General features: G+C 35.1%; 2 protein-coding genes across 2 annotated transcripts; both read right to left on the reverse strand.

Moving 5' to 3' along the window:
* Positions 1 to 310: 310 nt before the first annotated feature.
* On the reverse strand, positions 311 to 3,490 carry LOC110785028 (cytochrome b561 and DOMON domain-containing protein At3g61750). Its single transcript, XM_021989471.2, has 4 exons — positions 2,889 to 3,490; positions 1,877 to 2,276; positions 932 to 1,227; positions 311 to 810 (listed from the first exon to the last, which is right to left on the reverse strand). Exons 1-4 carry the CDS (start codon positions 3,147 to 3,149, stop codon positions 529 to 531), a joined length of 1,239 nt encoding a protein of 412 aa, XP_021845163.1. The 5' UTR covers positions 3,150 to 3,490; the 3' UTR covers positions 311 to 528.
* Positions 3,491 to 4,085: 595 nt separating this feature from the next.
* On the reverse strand, positions 4,086 to 9,210 carry LOC110786300 (wax ester synthase/diacylglycerol acyltransferase 11-like). Its single transcript, XM_021990849.2, has 7 exons — positions 8,750 to 9,210; positions 7,185 to 7,772; positions 6,837 to 6,903; positions 6,258 to 6,370; positions 5,588 to 5,797; positions 5,149 to 5,286; positions 4,086 to 4,728 (listed from the first exon to the last, which is right to left on the reverse strand). Exons 1-7 carry the CDS (start codon positions 9,020 to 9,022, stop codon positions 4,552 to 4,554), a joined length of 1,566 nt encoding a protein of 521 aa, XP_021846541.2. The 5' UTR covers positions 9,023 to 9,210; the 3' UTR covers positions 4,086 to 4,551.
* Between the last annotated feature and the right edge of the window lie 6,529 nt (positions 9,211 to 15,739).

Consider the following 15,739-nt stretch of genomic DNA (forward strand, 5'->3'; position numbering starts at 1 on the left):
AACACCCCTGTTTCATATTTTTTTTTTCTTAGGGCTCGTTCGGTATCACTGTCAGTTTTTGATTTTTTTCGTTTTGAAAATCATATGATTTAGAGTGAATAATGATCTAAAAAATAGTCATACCTATAGTCATCATGTTGAATTTGAAAACTGACAACAAAAAGCTGGAAACCTCCTTTTATGATTTTCATATTTTGGTTTTTAGTTATGTAAAAACAGAAGACTGAAAACAAAAAACGATACTGAACGGGTCCTTAACTTTTACTCTAAAGTCTGTTACGCAAGGAACGTAGGATTAGTGAAAGAAAAGTAAAAGAACTTAAATTTCATAGAAAAAGAAAAAACAATCATATTTACACAAACCATTTGCAGTCCCCTCTTCTAGCAACCGAAAACTGGCAATTTGAGCCAAACAAGTCTTTACCATACTTTCTGTAATTGAGCTGAATAGCTGAAACTAACCAAAATTGTGAGCATAGTCTATACCTAAACACCAAACCAAAATATAAACGGCAACTCTTGTATAAGTTAACTCATTTGGTAGGCAGAAGGATGTTGAGGACCTTCAGGTGGTTTCACTGAGCTTCTTAGCATAGATAGAACCTGTAAAACAATTGCTGTAACAATAGTGAAACCAAGTAGAAATCCATATCCTATCTTCCATCCAGAACCAGCACCCCCAACTTGAATCCCGAGCACGATATTTAGTGCTCCAAAGAAGAGGGTAATCACTCCGAACCAACGATGGTATGCAGCCCAAAGCCCGCGTATCTTAGACTCTTTACCCGGCCTCACAAAGAATGCCAACACCTGTTAGATGTCATAATTGGAATTAGGCAGAATTTTGTATATGACAGTCTAGAGAGTGATAGCAATTTCAAAACAGAGGCAGAAGACTTGAATTTTTTTTCTCTGGTTGTGCATTGATTACCTGAATAATGCTAAGGGTGAGAGCAAAATATCCAATGCCTCTATGTGCAGAAATATCTGCGTGGATACGATCGTAAAGTGCTTGACCAACCACGACTCCTGTCAGTACGATGAGAAAACCTACAATCTGAATAACAGAGTGCAGATAATACCATAGAGGTTCCTTGTGCTTGAGAAACCTGGCAATCATAGCCCCACAAGGAAGAATAAGTCCCCACCCAAATATACCCAATATTCCATGGCTTCTTTTCATCTTGTCGAAACCTCCGGCTACGGCATCATTTGTAGCAGCAGAACCTGATACCGTAAAAGATAATTGGGTTTAGTTTCTGTTGTTTTCCCCTCCTCAACTAAATGTGTGTAGAATATACAAGTTGTTGCAGAAACTTAAAGTTAGTACTGAATTAGGCTCCTTTTGTTTTTGATGGAAAACACCTCCGTGGTAAATGATTTTCCCATTTTCCTTTATTTGTTTTGTTAAGGGTGGAAAACAATTTTCTCTAGGGGGAAAAACAATTTTCTCTAGGGGGAAAACCAATTCTTCTTTCCTTTTGGAAAGAAGAAATGCCACATTTTCCACTCTAATCCCTTACATTTCATTTTCTCTCCTCTACTTTCCGCTTCTATGTTCTTTTTCTTTATAATTTTTCTTATAAGGAAACAAACAACGGAAAACTATTTCCCCTTGATGTTTTCCCATGAAAATTGTTTTCCATGGAAAATCATTTTCCTTTCTGTTCAAACAAACGAAGCCTTGATCTGAATTTCACCAATCTAATTACTACGAAGTGCTTGTTTCTAAACATAAAGAGTTTACAGATATTCTGTATTTCTTAACTATAATAGCTTCCTGCCTTAGGTTCATGTAATAACCCCAAGAATTTAAAGAACTGAGTATGAAAGAATCTCAGATTTGACAGCATTGTCAAATAAACAGAAAACTCACCAGTCGAGTAATCGATATGTATGGTGGTTTTATCATCATGAACTGTGAGTTTATGATTAAGGGGAATCCTGCTTCCATAAGCTAGCAGAGTGGGTTGCTGCTGAAGAAGAGCATTGAACTGAAGCTGGAAACCTAAGTAAAGGGTAGCTCCATCAAGAACCACAACAGGGGGAATGCTTGTCAGATTGAGGTCACCCTGTCCTGGGATAACCTCATGAGGTTTCCGACCTTTTAGATGATACTGCTTGATTTTCGCGTGCCCAAGTTTGCTTATCCACCCTACCATGGCACTGCCACCCACCATCAACCCATCTTTTGAGAATCCAATTCCAACCCATCCTGTTGTGTATAGTGCTGATAATACAAATGTTACAGTGTTATCTTCTTTGCTCTGGTAATACTGCAATTAGTTGAAAAGAAGGTACATACTGGATGAGGCACATATAGCTAAGAGATGCATTTTAGTTAATACTGAGTAGTAGTACTCGAGAAATTGAGCTAAAACATACTCCCTCCGTTCCACAATGATGTTTCAATTCAGAATTTTGATGCTATTTATAATTATCTCCAATATATAAGAAAAAAACACAGTCATGTGTGGTTTTGTTTGATTGGTCTCAATGAGTACTTTAAGCATATCAAAATTTTATAATTTTTTACTATTGTATAATTGGAGATAAAAATGATGTAAAATGTGCATTAACAAGTATAACTGGAACATCAATTTGGAACGGGGGGAGTAGTTACTGAAGTATTTTCTAAGTAAAGTCTACAGACTCTGCTTCATTTTAAACGCAACATGATTTCTTGTTAAAGAAACTGCATGATCCGTTTATTACGCAACAGAAAATGTTTGTGATGCTGATGAATTTGTGTGTTTTCATGGTAATGCAACTCTACCCCTGAAAATATGTATTTTCTTTCTAAAATTTCATTATAGCTCAATACTATAGCAAAATTGTAATGAAACTTTAAGGAAAACTTGTACTTGGGGGAGGAAACGAAGACTTACCCTTAAAACAAAAGTTTCCCAAACAGGATGACAACTTTTATAGGACAGGTTTCCATATGGAGGAGGAAGAAAACTTGCTAAATCAATGCTGCAGAACTGTGATATTCCATCCTGAACTCCTGCATTTGCTTCATTAACACCAGCTACAGCAGCATTAGCTAAATGAACACACTTTTGCTGTAATATAACTAGAAATAATAAAACCCAGAAGTATGATTTTATTACACAAATTTGAGATCCCAAATTAGTCATGTTTTTCATAGTGGTAGGAGATAAATCCAGTTAATTGGAAGAGAGCGAACGAGCGAGCGCGATCATATGATAGGGGAATGAAGATTGGGGAGATAAGGAAGAAAGAGGTGATTAAGGACAAGAAAGTTGGAAGGTTATAATCTCGTGTAGTTTAAGCTACAATCCTTCTGTTATGATGTTGAAACTGGTGTAAGGTGGTTGGTCGTTGCTGGTACACTCATCATTTTTCCCGCCCTTTTCTTGCTTTTGCAACATCCTTTTTTTGACCCTACCATTTGTTGGTTGCAATGTTGCATCTCCTCCCCTTTGGCTTTCGAGAGAAGTACAAATACATATCAGATATGTATGGGAAAATTCATATCAGAACAAAAGACGAAATAGGAAAAAGGACAAATAAATAAATTAAATGGTACTTTTTTAAACACAAATCGTACTTTTTTTTTTACAGAATGATACTTTTTTTACATGAATGGTACTTCATTTTTTGTCTTTTAGCTATTTGTCTTTTAGCTATTTGTCTTTTAGTTGATATGCATGTTTCCACACATATCAGATATGCGAAAAAACAAAACCTTGGCTTTCACCACTTATTAGATAGATGCATAACACAAGTATACACTGGCACCAAAAAACAAAAAAAAAGACAAAAAAATCACAGTTGAGTAAAATTTATAATTTTCTACCCTTATAGACTATGACAATGCCCGAGTTGCGGGTTGTGGTGGTATTTGGGATGGTGTTTGCGATGATGAGAATAATAATAACAATGATGGATCAATAATTTCAAACATATCAATAATTTACAATGATATCGTGGTTTTGGTTCAATCGTTTACAAAAGGGTTTGAGAGTCGTCTATTAAGGTGACATAAAAGTGATAAAGGTCGTAACATGCGATTTTTAAGTCGTGTCACAATGATGACATGACATGCTTATTTGTCATGATTTAAATTGGAAACAAAAATATTTAACTTACATAACTAATTGTACATGTTACAGAAAAATGTAAGAAAATCTTAATATTCTAATTTGTTTCCTTCTTCATATCGACTACCTTATTTACATATTTTAATAGTAAAAATACTGCATTGAAGTAAAAATATTATGATGACCGCATAACCTACGTGACGCCTATATGTACCAATTAAACTCCGACACGTAAGATTGCGACAACTAAATGTTGTAGCAACTTGCGACCTTTATCATCGCCCAAGGCGCCAAACTAATGCATATATTATTTACATTTTTCTCAAAAGAAATAAATAATACAAGGACGGCTTTGTCGATTGTTTCCTTTTATTATGAGGTGTTGATGTCGAGAGACCGACCACCCTTGCACCTACATAGATCCGCCACTAGGAAGGGTTTATGGACAAAGATCCGATAATTAGCTCCGATTCCGAGTCCGGCCTTATAAATGTTGTGCAGGTTCCTTAACAAGTGCCTTAGCTATAACAACATCCTTGATTAGTTTGAGAGAATCAACAATGTCATCACACAATTGATGAGGATCTGGAACTGCGTGTTCGTCCACAGCCAGAACTATTGTCATCTTGTTACTATAACTTAGGAAGTTTATCATCACCGGCTGTAAAAATATATGATCATTTGTTAGTAAACATTATTAAAAAAATATGAAGATTGTTAACAAATGTAGCACGTAATGAGTTTTAATTTCTTAATTAACAAATTAAGAGAGTTTTAATTTCTTAACTAGTTTTTAGGCCCGGGCGATGCTTCAGGTTACTGCATTAGTAACATTTATATTATTGTTATTTGAAAATGTCATTTATAAACTCCATATTTATCATATTTACGTGAGGTCGCGGGTTCAAATCTTGTACATGCTCCATTTCTAATTTTTAAATATATGAAATATACATAAAATGAAATACTTATAAACAGAACACCACGTGACACGTAAACTTCATTAGAAATGCCTTTTAATATACAATATAAATAGTTTAACAAATTAAGAGAGTGTATAGGTTACGAATTGGGAACGTACATGTGGTTGACCATAGGAAGATGGGGCAAGAAAAGTCATTGGAAGGCCATAAAAGCCTATCTCTTCCATTGGTCCAGCTAAATTTGAGAAGGCGATTGTTGTATTCGCATTTATTCTATCAGATATACCACTTGCTACCTGCAATTACAAATTTATTCCTTGTTACATCAATAATGTATATACCTCCAACAATCTGTCATTATTATTTAGTCTATGATATCAGGTTTGAATCCATCTCCACCATTTGTAACACGAAAAATGACCTTACTGAATGAACACCTATATCAGATTAGCCAGTTTAGCTATACAGGTCAACATTTGAACAACGTCCAACATATTGTAGCTGATAAAGCTCGACCTTATGACTTGAAAGTCACATTGTGAGTTCCCTACCAACTCTATGAAACTCGAAAGTTGGTGAAATAATTGAGTAGTATACCTTAGAACCAAAAAACTTCATAACAATCTCAGCCATGAAAAAAGTGTAAATGGCTTCTAAAGAATGCTTCTTTTTATCAACGGTTTTCTTGGCACTTCGGACGTAATCCAAGGGATCATCATGCAATCCAAGGTTAAATGGAAGAAGCATGTAGCCTAATGCATTTCCCCATTTTACTTCTGCATCTTTCTCCATCATATCTGCTAAATCCTGTAATTAATGTTAATTACATCATTATATACACAAATTAGATAATGATCCATTTATAATAAAATGATGTATACTTAATTAATTGATAGTCCCTCCGTGCCTTAATACTCGCACCGTTTTGACTGGACATACTTGCCAATGTACAAATTTGACAACCAATATCTTTAACTACATATTATGAAAACTTATAAAATATTAATATTTTGAAAATATATATTAAGATGAAGCAAACAATATATTATATACTAATATGGTACAATAGTACAATTACGAGTATACCCTTAGTACCCTCTATTAGTTTCATATATACTAGAAATAATATATGGTCAAAGTGAATTATGTGAATAGTGCAAAAAGTCAAAACGGTGCGACTATTAAGAGACAGAGGGAGTAGTCTTTTAACTGCAACACTTGAGCTTTTTTGTACCAGTGCGTATATTGTTTTAGTTAAGAGCCTCACCTGAAGTCCTCCAGACGGTCGAATATTCACTAGAAGAACCGATCTAAGACGAATATTGTTCAGAAACTTGTTTGTTTTCTTTCTCGCATCTTCATGACTGTTTCCTTCATTTACTGAATACAAACAACAATCCAAATATTACTACACTGTAGGAAATCAAAACATCTAGAAATGAATATAGAAAGTCTAATAGACAGGTACTTAGTATATAAGTAAGGGGTGTTCTTTTTGCTGTATGAAATCTGAATTTATATAAACTGATTAAACCTAGTTGATCTGAGACAGTGAGACCTGATCAAATTTGACTAGAACATATTAGACCTAATCATACCTGATTGCGAGAGAATAAACTTGAGATAGTCAACTTATAAAAACCCGATTGGAACTTATAGGATGCAATTGCAACTAATCCACCTGATTGCAAATTATTTGAACTTATTAGACCTAAATTTTATTTTTAAAAGTGAAAAGAACGCACCCTTACTTGATATAGTGCTCTAGTAGAGTAGTAGTCTAGTATAATCCCCTTAGTAATATTTTGTGTAGGAAAATTATTTCTAGGATAAAAAGGTTAATTACCACAGTTCCTGCTAAGATACCGAGATAAACCAGCTTGTGTGATTCCAAGCGCGACATCATTGATGGTCTGAAAATATCAACATAGAGTTAAACAGTTTAATATATGTTTGAATTGGTACCACTGTCAGTTTTCAGTTTTGGATTTTATGTATTTAAAAGTCACATGATTTAGTTTGAATCACGAACATAAAACAATCGTGCATAGTAATCAGGTTGATTTTGAAAACTGCCAATAAAAAAAATGGTTTAAATATTTTTGTTTTTAATTGGTGCTATTGTAACATGTTGACTTTTACGTAAAATTAGTTAAAGAAAATAAAAAAGTTTAGTGACAAGAAATAAACTTACAGCACCAACTGCATTCTTGACCAATTTCATATCATCAAGACTAAAACTTTTGTAAACAACACGCCTAGGAGCACTACTTCCATTAGGAGAACCCTTAAATGGAGAATTATCCTTCAAAAACAACGTAGTTGCTATGAACATCAATATATCCATTGAAGTATTCCAAACCAATTTTAGTATCATCCATAACGCAAAAATCCATCTAAAAAGTAACCATTTACGATTATTTTTACTATCATCGCGTATTTTAGGACCGGGAATGGTTGGTAAGGAGTTGGGATCAGAGGTCTTACGCGTAAGGGCCATTAATAGAGAGACTAGAGACGTGCCATCGCCGAGTGAGTGATGGATACGAAATATTGTTAAGCCCTTAACTTCATCAGAGATGTTTAGGTTAAGTACATGGACTTCCCAAAGTGGTCTTGATTTGTCTAAGGTTGTTTTACTTAGGTTGTGTATGTAGTTTTCAACGAAATTTTGTGGTGATTTTATGGCTGGATGGTTTATTTTTGGAACTATGATGTGTTTGTTTATGTCTACTTCTGTTCTTGTCCATCTTAGTTCTTCTCCTTTACATGGATCTCCTTCCTGTAGAAAATAAGAGATGATACTGATTAGGTCTTGTTATTTTCAATGAGAAAAATTTATACCAAATCAGACCAGAATAGGAAAAAATTTTAGATTAGACCACTCCAGATTAGAAAACAAGAAAATACTGAAAGAAAATATTAAGATCAAATCAGACCAGAAAAAATCAGATTAGATTACACTAAAAAAAATTAGACTAGATCACACCAGAAAATATAAGACTAGATCACACCAGATTCATAAAAGGCAAAAAAAAAAAAAAAAAAAAAAAATCACATACAACATTCAAACGATGCCAGGCCAAAAAAAAGCAAAAAAACACTCATAAAAACATTAAAACTAGATCAGACCAAAAGAAATTCAAACGACATCAAACCAACAAGAATCAGACCAGGCTATTTTGGAAAGAAGAAAAGTTAGACAAAAAAGGTAAGGATAACAAAGCCATATATCATTATCAGAGAGTGATGGATAGCTCAGTTGGTTAGAGCTTCCATCCCGGTTTCAGGTGATCCTGGGATCGATTCTCATCCCCGCCCTTGTGGCTCATTCGCACCAAAAGAAATATATCATTATCATAGTAAATGGCATAGTACAGTAACATGCAGAGTACGTGCCTACGTGGTACTGTAAAAAATATCTACTCGGACAAAATATACTGCTTAAAGAAAAGAAAAAAAAAATCTACTTGGACACTGCAAATTTTTCTCAAGTAATTAAGATAATTAATAACAACTGTTTAAAAAGGAAAGTATGTAGATTAAAAATAGGGCAGAGTGATCGCGATGGCGGATCTTAGTTTGGGTTGGGGTGAGTCTGGTCCCCAGCCGGAATTTTTTTAGTTACGGCCCCCTAAAATTTGTGTATAATTATATTGCTTAATTTTTTTCTACCGACTGCCTCGTAAAACTGTTCAAGATCCGCCGCAGAGTGATCGAGTAATACAATGAGAAAATTAAAAGTAAGTAATGACGTACCACAACACTAGAAAAACGAGGGTGCTTGCAAAGGGTGGTTGGAAATTTGGCCTTCAAAAGGTCAACATCAACAGGAGTGCTGAAACCCATAACTGCTACAACATGTATGTTGAAATCTGGCTTATGAAACGCTACCGATGATGGACTTAATAACTCGAACCTCTCTTCTCTTAACATCGTTAATTCTCCACTACAACTAATCGTTAAGGGTTTAATCCCCTCTTTCGGGATATTTATTATCCCTTTCTTCCTGTTACGGATCACGTAATCCATAGCTTGACGACTAAACAAGATTAAGATTTAGGGAGAAAACAAATTAAGGAAGTAATAAAAATATTATTAATTGGATGAGAAATTTCAAGTGTTTATTAATTAAGTTGAGAATAGTGGTATGGTGTTATAAGTTATATTAGTGTGCTTTATATAGACTATATTTTGAACATACTTGTAAGCTAGAATGTGGACTATTCTTCATTTTTCAAGCATTTATATAAGGGAGTTGGGAAGTTATACACAATTTAATGCTTTGTTATCTACGGAGTACATTTAGTAGGAGTAACAAGTTGCATGTAGGAACATTACCCTAAAAACAAACAAAAAAACAAACAAGTGGGAGAAGAGAATATTTCAAACGATGTTCAATTATAGTATTTGAGGAATTTTCCATGCAACAACAATAGTTAATACGTTGAGTCATCGATCATCTTGTCATTTCATAATCTATCGTGTTTTATGCCCTCTTCACATAAACGAGTTGGTAAAATCTTAAGGGGAGGTACATTATTTGTCAGCTACTCAGCTTACACTTTGTGGCTATCTTCCTCGACTGTACACCAAAAAAAAAAAAAAATCGAGTAAAAACCAAATAATTATTCGAAGACATTGATAGTTAATTTCATCCATCATAAAAATAATACGGAGTACCATAGTAAGAATTAAGAAGTACGGAGTATTAATACTCTCTCCGTTCCGGAATACTCGCAACGTTTTGACTGGACACGCTCGTCAATGCACAACTTTGACCACCAATATCTTTAACTATATAATATAAAAACTTATAAAATATTAATATTTTGAAAATATATATTAAGGTGAAGCCAACAATATATTATATACTAACAATTGTTTTCATATACTTGAAATAAAATAGGGTCAAAGTGAATTATGTGAATAGTGCAAAAAGTCAAACCGTTTCGAGTATTCCGGGACGGAGGGAGTAATGAAGAAGAAAATAAACCCACTTGTACGTGCATGCATGTTGCCATCCATTATCGTCACCACATAATTATATGCCTTACCCTCAAAACCAACTACAGCTAAGGTTAGTTGTAGAGCTAGACTTGTAGGTGAAAAAATGGCAGCTGATTAAGACTAGATTGTAGATAAAATGTGCATTCATTCCTGCGGGCCTTGCTTGTTATACTAATGTATGTTGATGGGTGTGAACTTGAATACGTATTTGTTGATTATTGTATATATATATACTCCGTACTTAATAGTACAATTAAATAATTAATCGACAATAGATTCAATATTATGTTTATAAATAATTAGAAAAACACTACAAAAAATTATACCATTAACGACGGGAAATCCTAAACATTTGCGACGGATGTTCCCGTCTTTGTTTGGTTGTTAGCCCCGTCACAAAAGACTTTTGCAACGGAATTTTTGACTCGTCGTAAAGGTATACGGAATACTACGTATTTTATACCTATTACTCATGGTATCTACCGGTTATTACTCCGTAAATGATACGGAGTACTCCGTATACGGAGTACTACGTATTTTATAAGTATATGTGATCGGCAACTATGAAAAGACGGATCGATCGAATAAATTCATGAAATTGATAGTGAAGTTTGTTACGCCTACATATTTGGTAAGGATTGACCAAGTCATATTCGTCCAACTAATTAATGTTCAAGTTTATCTTTACAAGTCTTGTCTTCCTCCGTTTGACCAACATATCTAAGATGCACTTGGGTGTTTTGTGGGTTCCGTGTACTATCTCACATTTTCACTTCATATTTGCATATTATTTTCATGTGAATAGAATATATGAGAAAATCAATGTGCATAATAACACCCTTGGGTACGTGTGTACCTAAAAGATTTTACCATCTGACCATCTCACGTATGTGTTTCCCCTTACCGCAACACATATTAGCCGAACTGGTAAGGTGGCGTTCTCTTCACTTTAATTTCAATTATCTTATCTTATTTGTCTTGAAATTATCTTATTGTATACGAAGTATGAAATACGAACTATTTTCTTATTATATTATCCAATATTTAAGTAATAACCTAGAACATTATATGGATATGTTTTTCTTTTATAGGATGAAAATTAATTATTAATCTAACTCCAACAATTTAGGACTAAAAATAATTTTGTCACATTAACTATGATTATACGAAAGTACAAGGTAGAAATTATATTCTACCCATATAGGGACGTGCTAAAATCAACAAAATAACGTCCCGAACATCAAATAGACTCTTAAGTCAGACAACGAGTAATTACATTGTTGACCCTAAAGAATTTAAGACAATGATTGCTCAGTGAGTCAGTAGGTAGGACAAGTGGTTGAAGGCCCAATTGCATATGCTGAGAATGAGCGACGGTCGACCCATATAGGGACGTGCTAAAATCTTGTAGTAAGCGGCGGATTTTGAATTGTTTTATGAAGGAGACAGTAGAAAAATTAAGCAATATAGTATGTAATTATACAATTATATTAAAATTTTAGGGGGGCAGAACTAAATATACACTACATAAATTTTTGCCTAGGGGGCCAGGTCAACCTAGACCATCAAGAAGATCTGCTCCTGCTTGTAGTTTATTTGCAACGTCATATTTTCAAGCTACAGCGAAGTACTTTTCTAAGTTACAACTTCTTCCTATGGAGAGTTATAACCTTTTGTAGCTTGGTCATGACCCACATGTGAATGCTACATGGAACTCCTCTATCGAGAAGCGTTTCTAAACTGTCTATACTAATATATTAATTATTTTGATACGGAGGTGGTATATAAATAATAAACAATAATTAGAAAAAAAAAATAATTAAAAAAATTAAAACTACGTAATGGTAAATAATAATAATATATATATATATATATATATATATATATATATATATATATATATATATATATATATATATATATATATATATATATATATATATATATATATATATATATATATATATATATATATATATATAATAAATAATAATAAGGATAAAATGACTTTTTACCACCTATATAAATCCAAAAATTATTTTTTACCACAAAAACTAAAACTTATATCTTACCACCTAAAAAGATTTTAAAACTTATTTTTTACCACCTAAAAACGAAAAAAATAGATGAAACTTTTATGTGAAGCTTACTAATTCAATTTTCCTCCATTTTTTACACTCCATATATGTGTGATTTTCTTTAACTCCTTCACCCTCCTCTTTTTACGATCATTGATTTTTTTTTCAATTTTGTGAATTAATGGGGGGGAATTATGTGAATTCATGGAAGAAAATGAAGTAGGGGAAAGAAAGGAGTTAAATACATGGAATCGTGGAAGAAGAGAACATATTAGAATATTACCGTTATTGTGGCCTACCACATAACATTTTCATCTATTTTTCTATTTTTCAGGTGGTAAAAAATTGAAGGAAATAATGCCCTTGGTCCAAGTATGCATTCTATGTTAAGTCTAATAAATGCGGTTCAGTATTAATTAACAAGTTAATAATTCAGTGAGATCAAGTGAGCTGAATGCCTAGCTAGAGGCCGCTTCAGTTCAAGTGGAATTAATGATATTAATCCACAGCTTACTCTTGACTGAACCCGTAGGGTCACACAAATAGTACGTAAACGGATCAAGTATTTAATGGCATTAAATACTCCATCTATGAATATTCGGAACCGACGGATCTTGGTTTCAGTGGGAGCTAAGATCGTCACAGGCAAGAAATGAATACTCCGGAAACGATGATATTACCAGAATCGGAAATATTACCGGAAACGGAAATATTGTCAGAATCGGAAATATTGCCGGAATCGGAAAATAATTCCGGAAACGGAAATATTAAATATTTGTTCGAAACGGAAATTAATTCCGGAATCGGAAATATTAAATATTGTTCGTATCGGAAATAGATTCCGGAAATGGAAATTTAATCGGAAGCGTATCGTACGAATTAGCATCGGACGAGGCTTGCCGGACGAAGGCCCAGCACGAAGCCGGGGCCAATCGCCCAGCAAGCATGCGCGCCACAAGCCCAGCCAAGGCAGCGCCCAGGCCTACCGCAAGGCAGGCCCAGCGCGCGCCAAAGGCCACGGCTGCGTGGGCCGTGCTACGCGGGCTGCTGCTCGCACGCGCATGGGCAGCCCTTGTGGCTGCCGTGTGTGTGTGAGTTTGTGCTCATACGTGATTCCTGAATCTACAAGAGTCAGTGTATGATTAAATTTCTATTCCTAATTGGATAAATTAATTAAATAGAATTCATGTAGGATTCTAATTCCAATTAATTCGCATCCTACTAGGATTACGATTCCTTTTCCATAACTCTATAAATAAAGGCCTAGGGGTCATAATTTATACACAAGTTTCAAAGTATTCAAAAGTGAGTTTTTGAGAGAAAATTAAAACACACATCTTGCTCATAAAGTGCCGAAATTTTCTAGTACCTTAAGGGCGATTCTAGTTGGTCAATCTTAAGGCGGATCCGGACGTGCTGTGGACTATCTACGGAGGGACGACACTTGGAGTCCTAAAAGACTTGTTCTTGTTCGGTTCGGGCGCAGCTAGGGAGGGCACGCAACAAAGAGTATGCATCTAAATTATGCTATATGATTATGTGTAAATAATATGTTGTCCTGGGTTAATGGTTGTTTCCGCATGATCTATGTAGTGTCATATGTATCATAACCTAACAGTGGTATCACGAGCCCCTTATTATTTTCATAATCTAAATTGCATGAACATGGTTAAATATTACAAATTTGCAAGAATTAAAAGGGGTGATTAATTTTCGTAATTGTTAATTAATTGCAAATTGCGTTTATTTAATTATATGTACGCAGTTTTTCGGCAGTTTCTTCATTACTCATCCGAATTGAGTGATTTTTGTGTCAATTCCGCATGTAAAAGGCATTCTGAAATTTTGACAAAAAATAGTATTTTTCTGCCGAACCCAGAATTCTCAAATTCGTAGCCTAACTATGACTTTTCGAAGGTTTTAGTTTTTCGAATGCAAAATTTCGTAAATTTAAGATGTTAAATTAAATATTTGCGATTCTTGTTGATAAATCTTGAATTTTTGATTGACCTACTGCATATGTTTAACAAGTTTGAATGCCTAGTCTTGTTAATTATGCAATCTAATTTGTAATTATGATTAATTTGTTGAAAATTAGAATAATTTAGAATTAATTTGATTTTCATAATTAATTGTAATTTAATTAGAAACCTATGATTAAAAACCACCATAAAAATTGTAAATTTGCGATAAATTTTAAATTTTTATGACCTAGACTTGAATCCATATCAATCGGAAATCAATTGGATAATAAATTTTCGATTTTTTCGCCCTAAAATTATGAAATTAATAATATTTATTAATTTGTCATTAATTTTAAATATAAAATTTAAATTTTTATGCGATTCGTTCAAATAACTTGCACGCACGAAGCAATGGACGCTTCGTGTTACCCTTAAGGGGTGTTGTATAATGCGGGCATGCGACGACGAGCAAGGGAGCTCGTCGCCCGTGCGGCACGAATGCAATGAGCAAGGGCGTAGTGCACGAGCACAAGGCAGCAGCCCTGCCTTGTGTCGTGTGCCACGAGCAATGAACGAATGGGCATGGGCGAAGGGCGAGCCAAGGCAGTCGCGTGTGGGCAGCAAGCGAGCTGCGCCACAACGCGCGCTGCCTCGCACAAGAGCGCGCAGCCTCGCGCGCAGCGAGCGCAAGCTCGCGTGCCACGAGCGCTGCGCCCAGCACTGCTCGCGCGCGCAGCGCGCGATGTCGCTCGCCCAGCGAGCGATGTCGCGCCCCAGCGAGCGATGGCTCGCGCGCGCAGCGCGCGATGTCGCTCGCCCAGCGAGCGATGTCGCGCCCCAGCGAGCGATGGCTCGCGCGCGCAGCGCGCGATGTCGCTCGCCCAGCGAGCGATGTCGCGCCCCAGCGAGCGATGGCTCGCGCGCACAGCGAGCGAGCCAGCGCACCCAGCGAGCGATCTCGCGGGCGCGCACTGCGAGCGATAGCTCGCGTGCGATGGGGCGCTGTGCGGAGGCTTGCGATAGGACAGCAGCGGCTATGCAACGGGCGCATGGGCTGCGCGCACATGGCCAGCAATGGCTGTGTGCGTACGGCCCATGGGCGTGCAACGCGTAGGGTGTTTGCGTTACGATTAGATCGTTTTGAATGTTTAATTTGAAAATTTCAGTTCACGTAATTTTAATTAATTTTAAAATTAATAATTTGAATTAATTTCTTGGATTTTAATTTTGAATATTATAATTATAATAAATGGAATTTATTCTAATTATTTTACTAAAATTAAAATCATGAATTAATTTAAATACGACTGAAATTAAATTAAATTTTGGATTCAATTATAAATTGATATGAGCTTTAAATTTTAATTAAATTTGTATGTTTCCGGTTGGACTAGAAATACATTTTTATGTTTAAAATTGGTAAAGCATATGAATTTATTGGTTTAAGTGGGAGCGCTTTTTAGTCATAAACTCTTGATTAGGTCTACAAATCCTTAAGGTTAAAACAACTTGATTAGAATTAATAAGGACTGAATAATTGGTAGATTATTGGTGCCCTTGATTAATTGCTGCAAATGTTTACGTGATGCATAATGTGTTTTACTAACCAGCTATGTGGGCCATTCATGATAATGAATGGGTGAATGGTATATATTGTATATGTACTGTTTTGCAGGTTATGAAGTGACTAGTATGGC

The sequence above is a fragment of the Spinacia oleracea genome, chromosome 2, assembly GCF_020520425.1.
Source record: "Spinacia oleracea cultivar Varoflay chromosome 2, BTI_SOV_V1, whole genome shotgun sequence".
Classification (NCBI taxonomy): domain Eukaryota; kingdom Viridiplantae; phylum Streptophyta; class Magnoliopsida; order Caryophyllales; family Amaranthaceae; genus Spinacia; species Spinacia oleracea.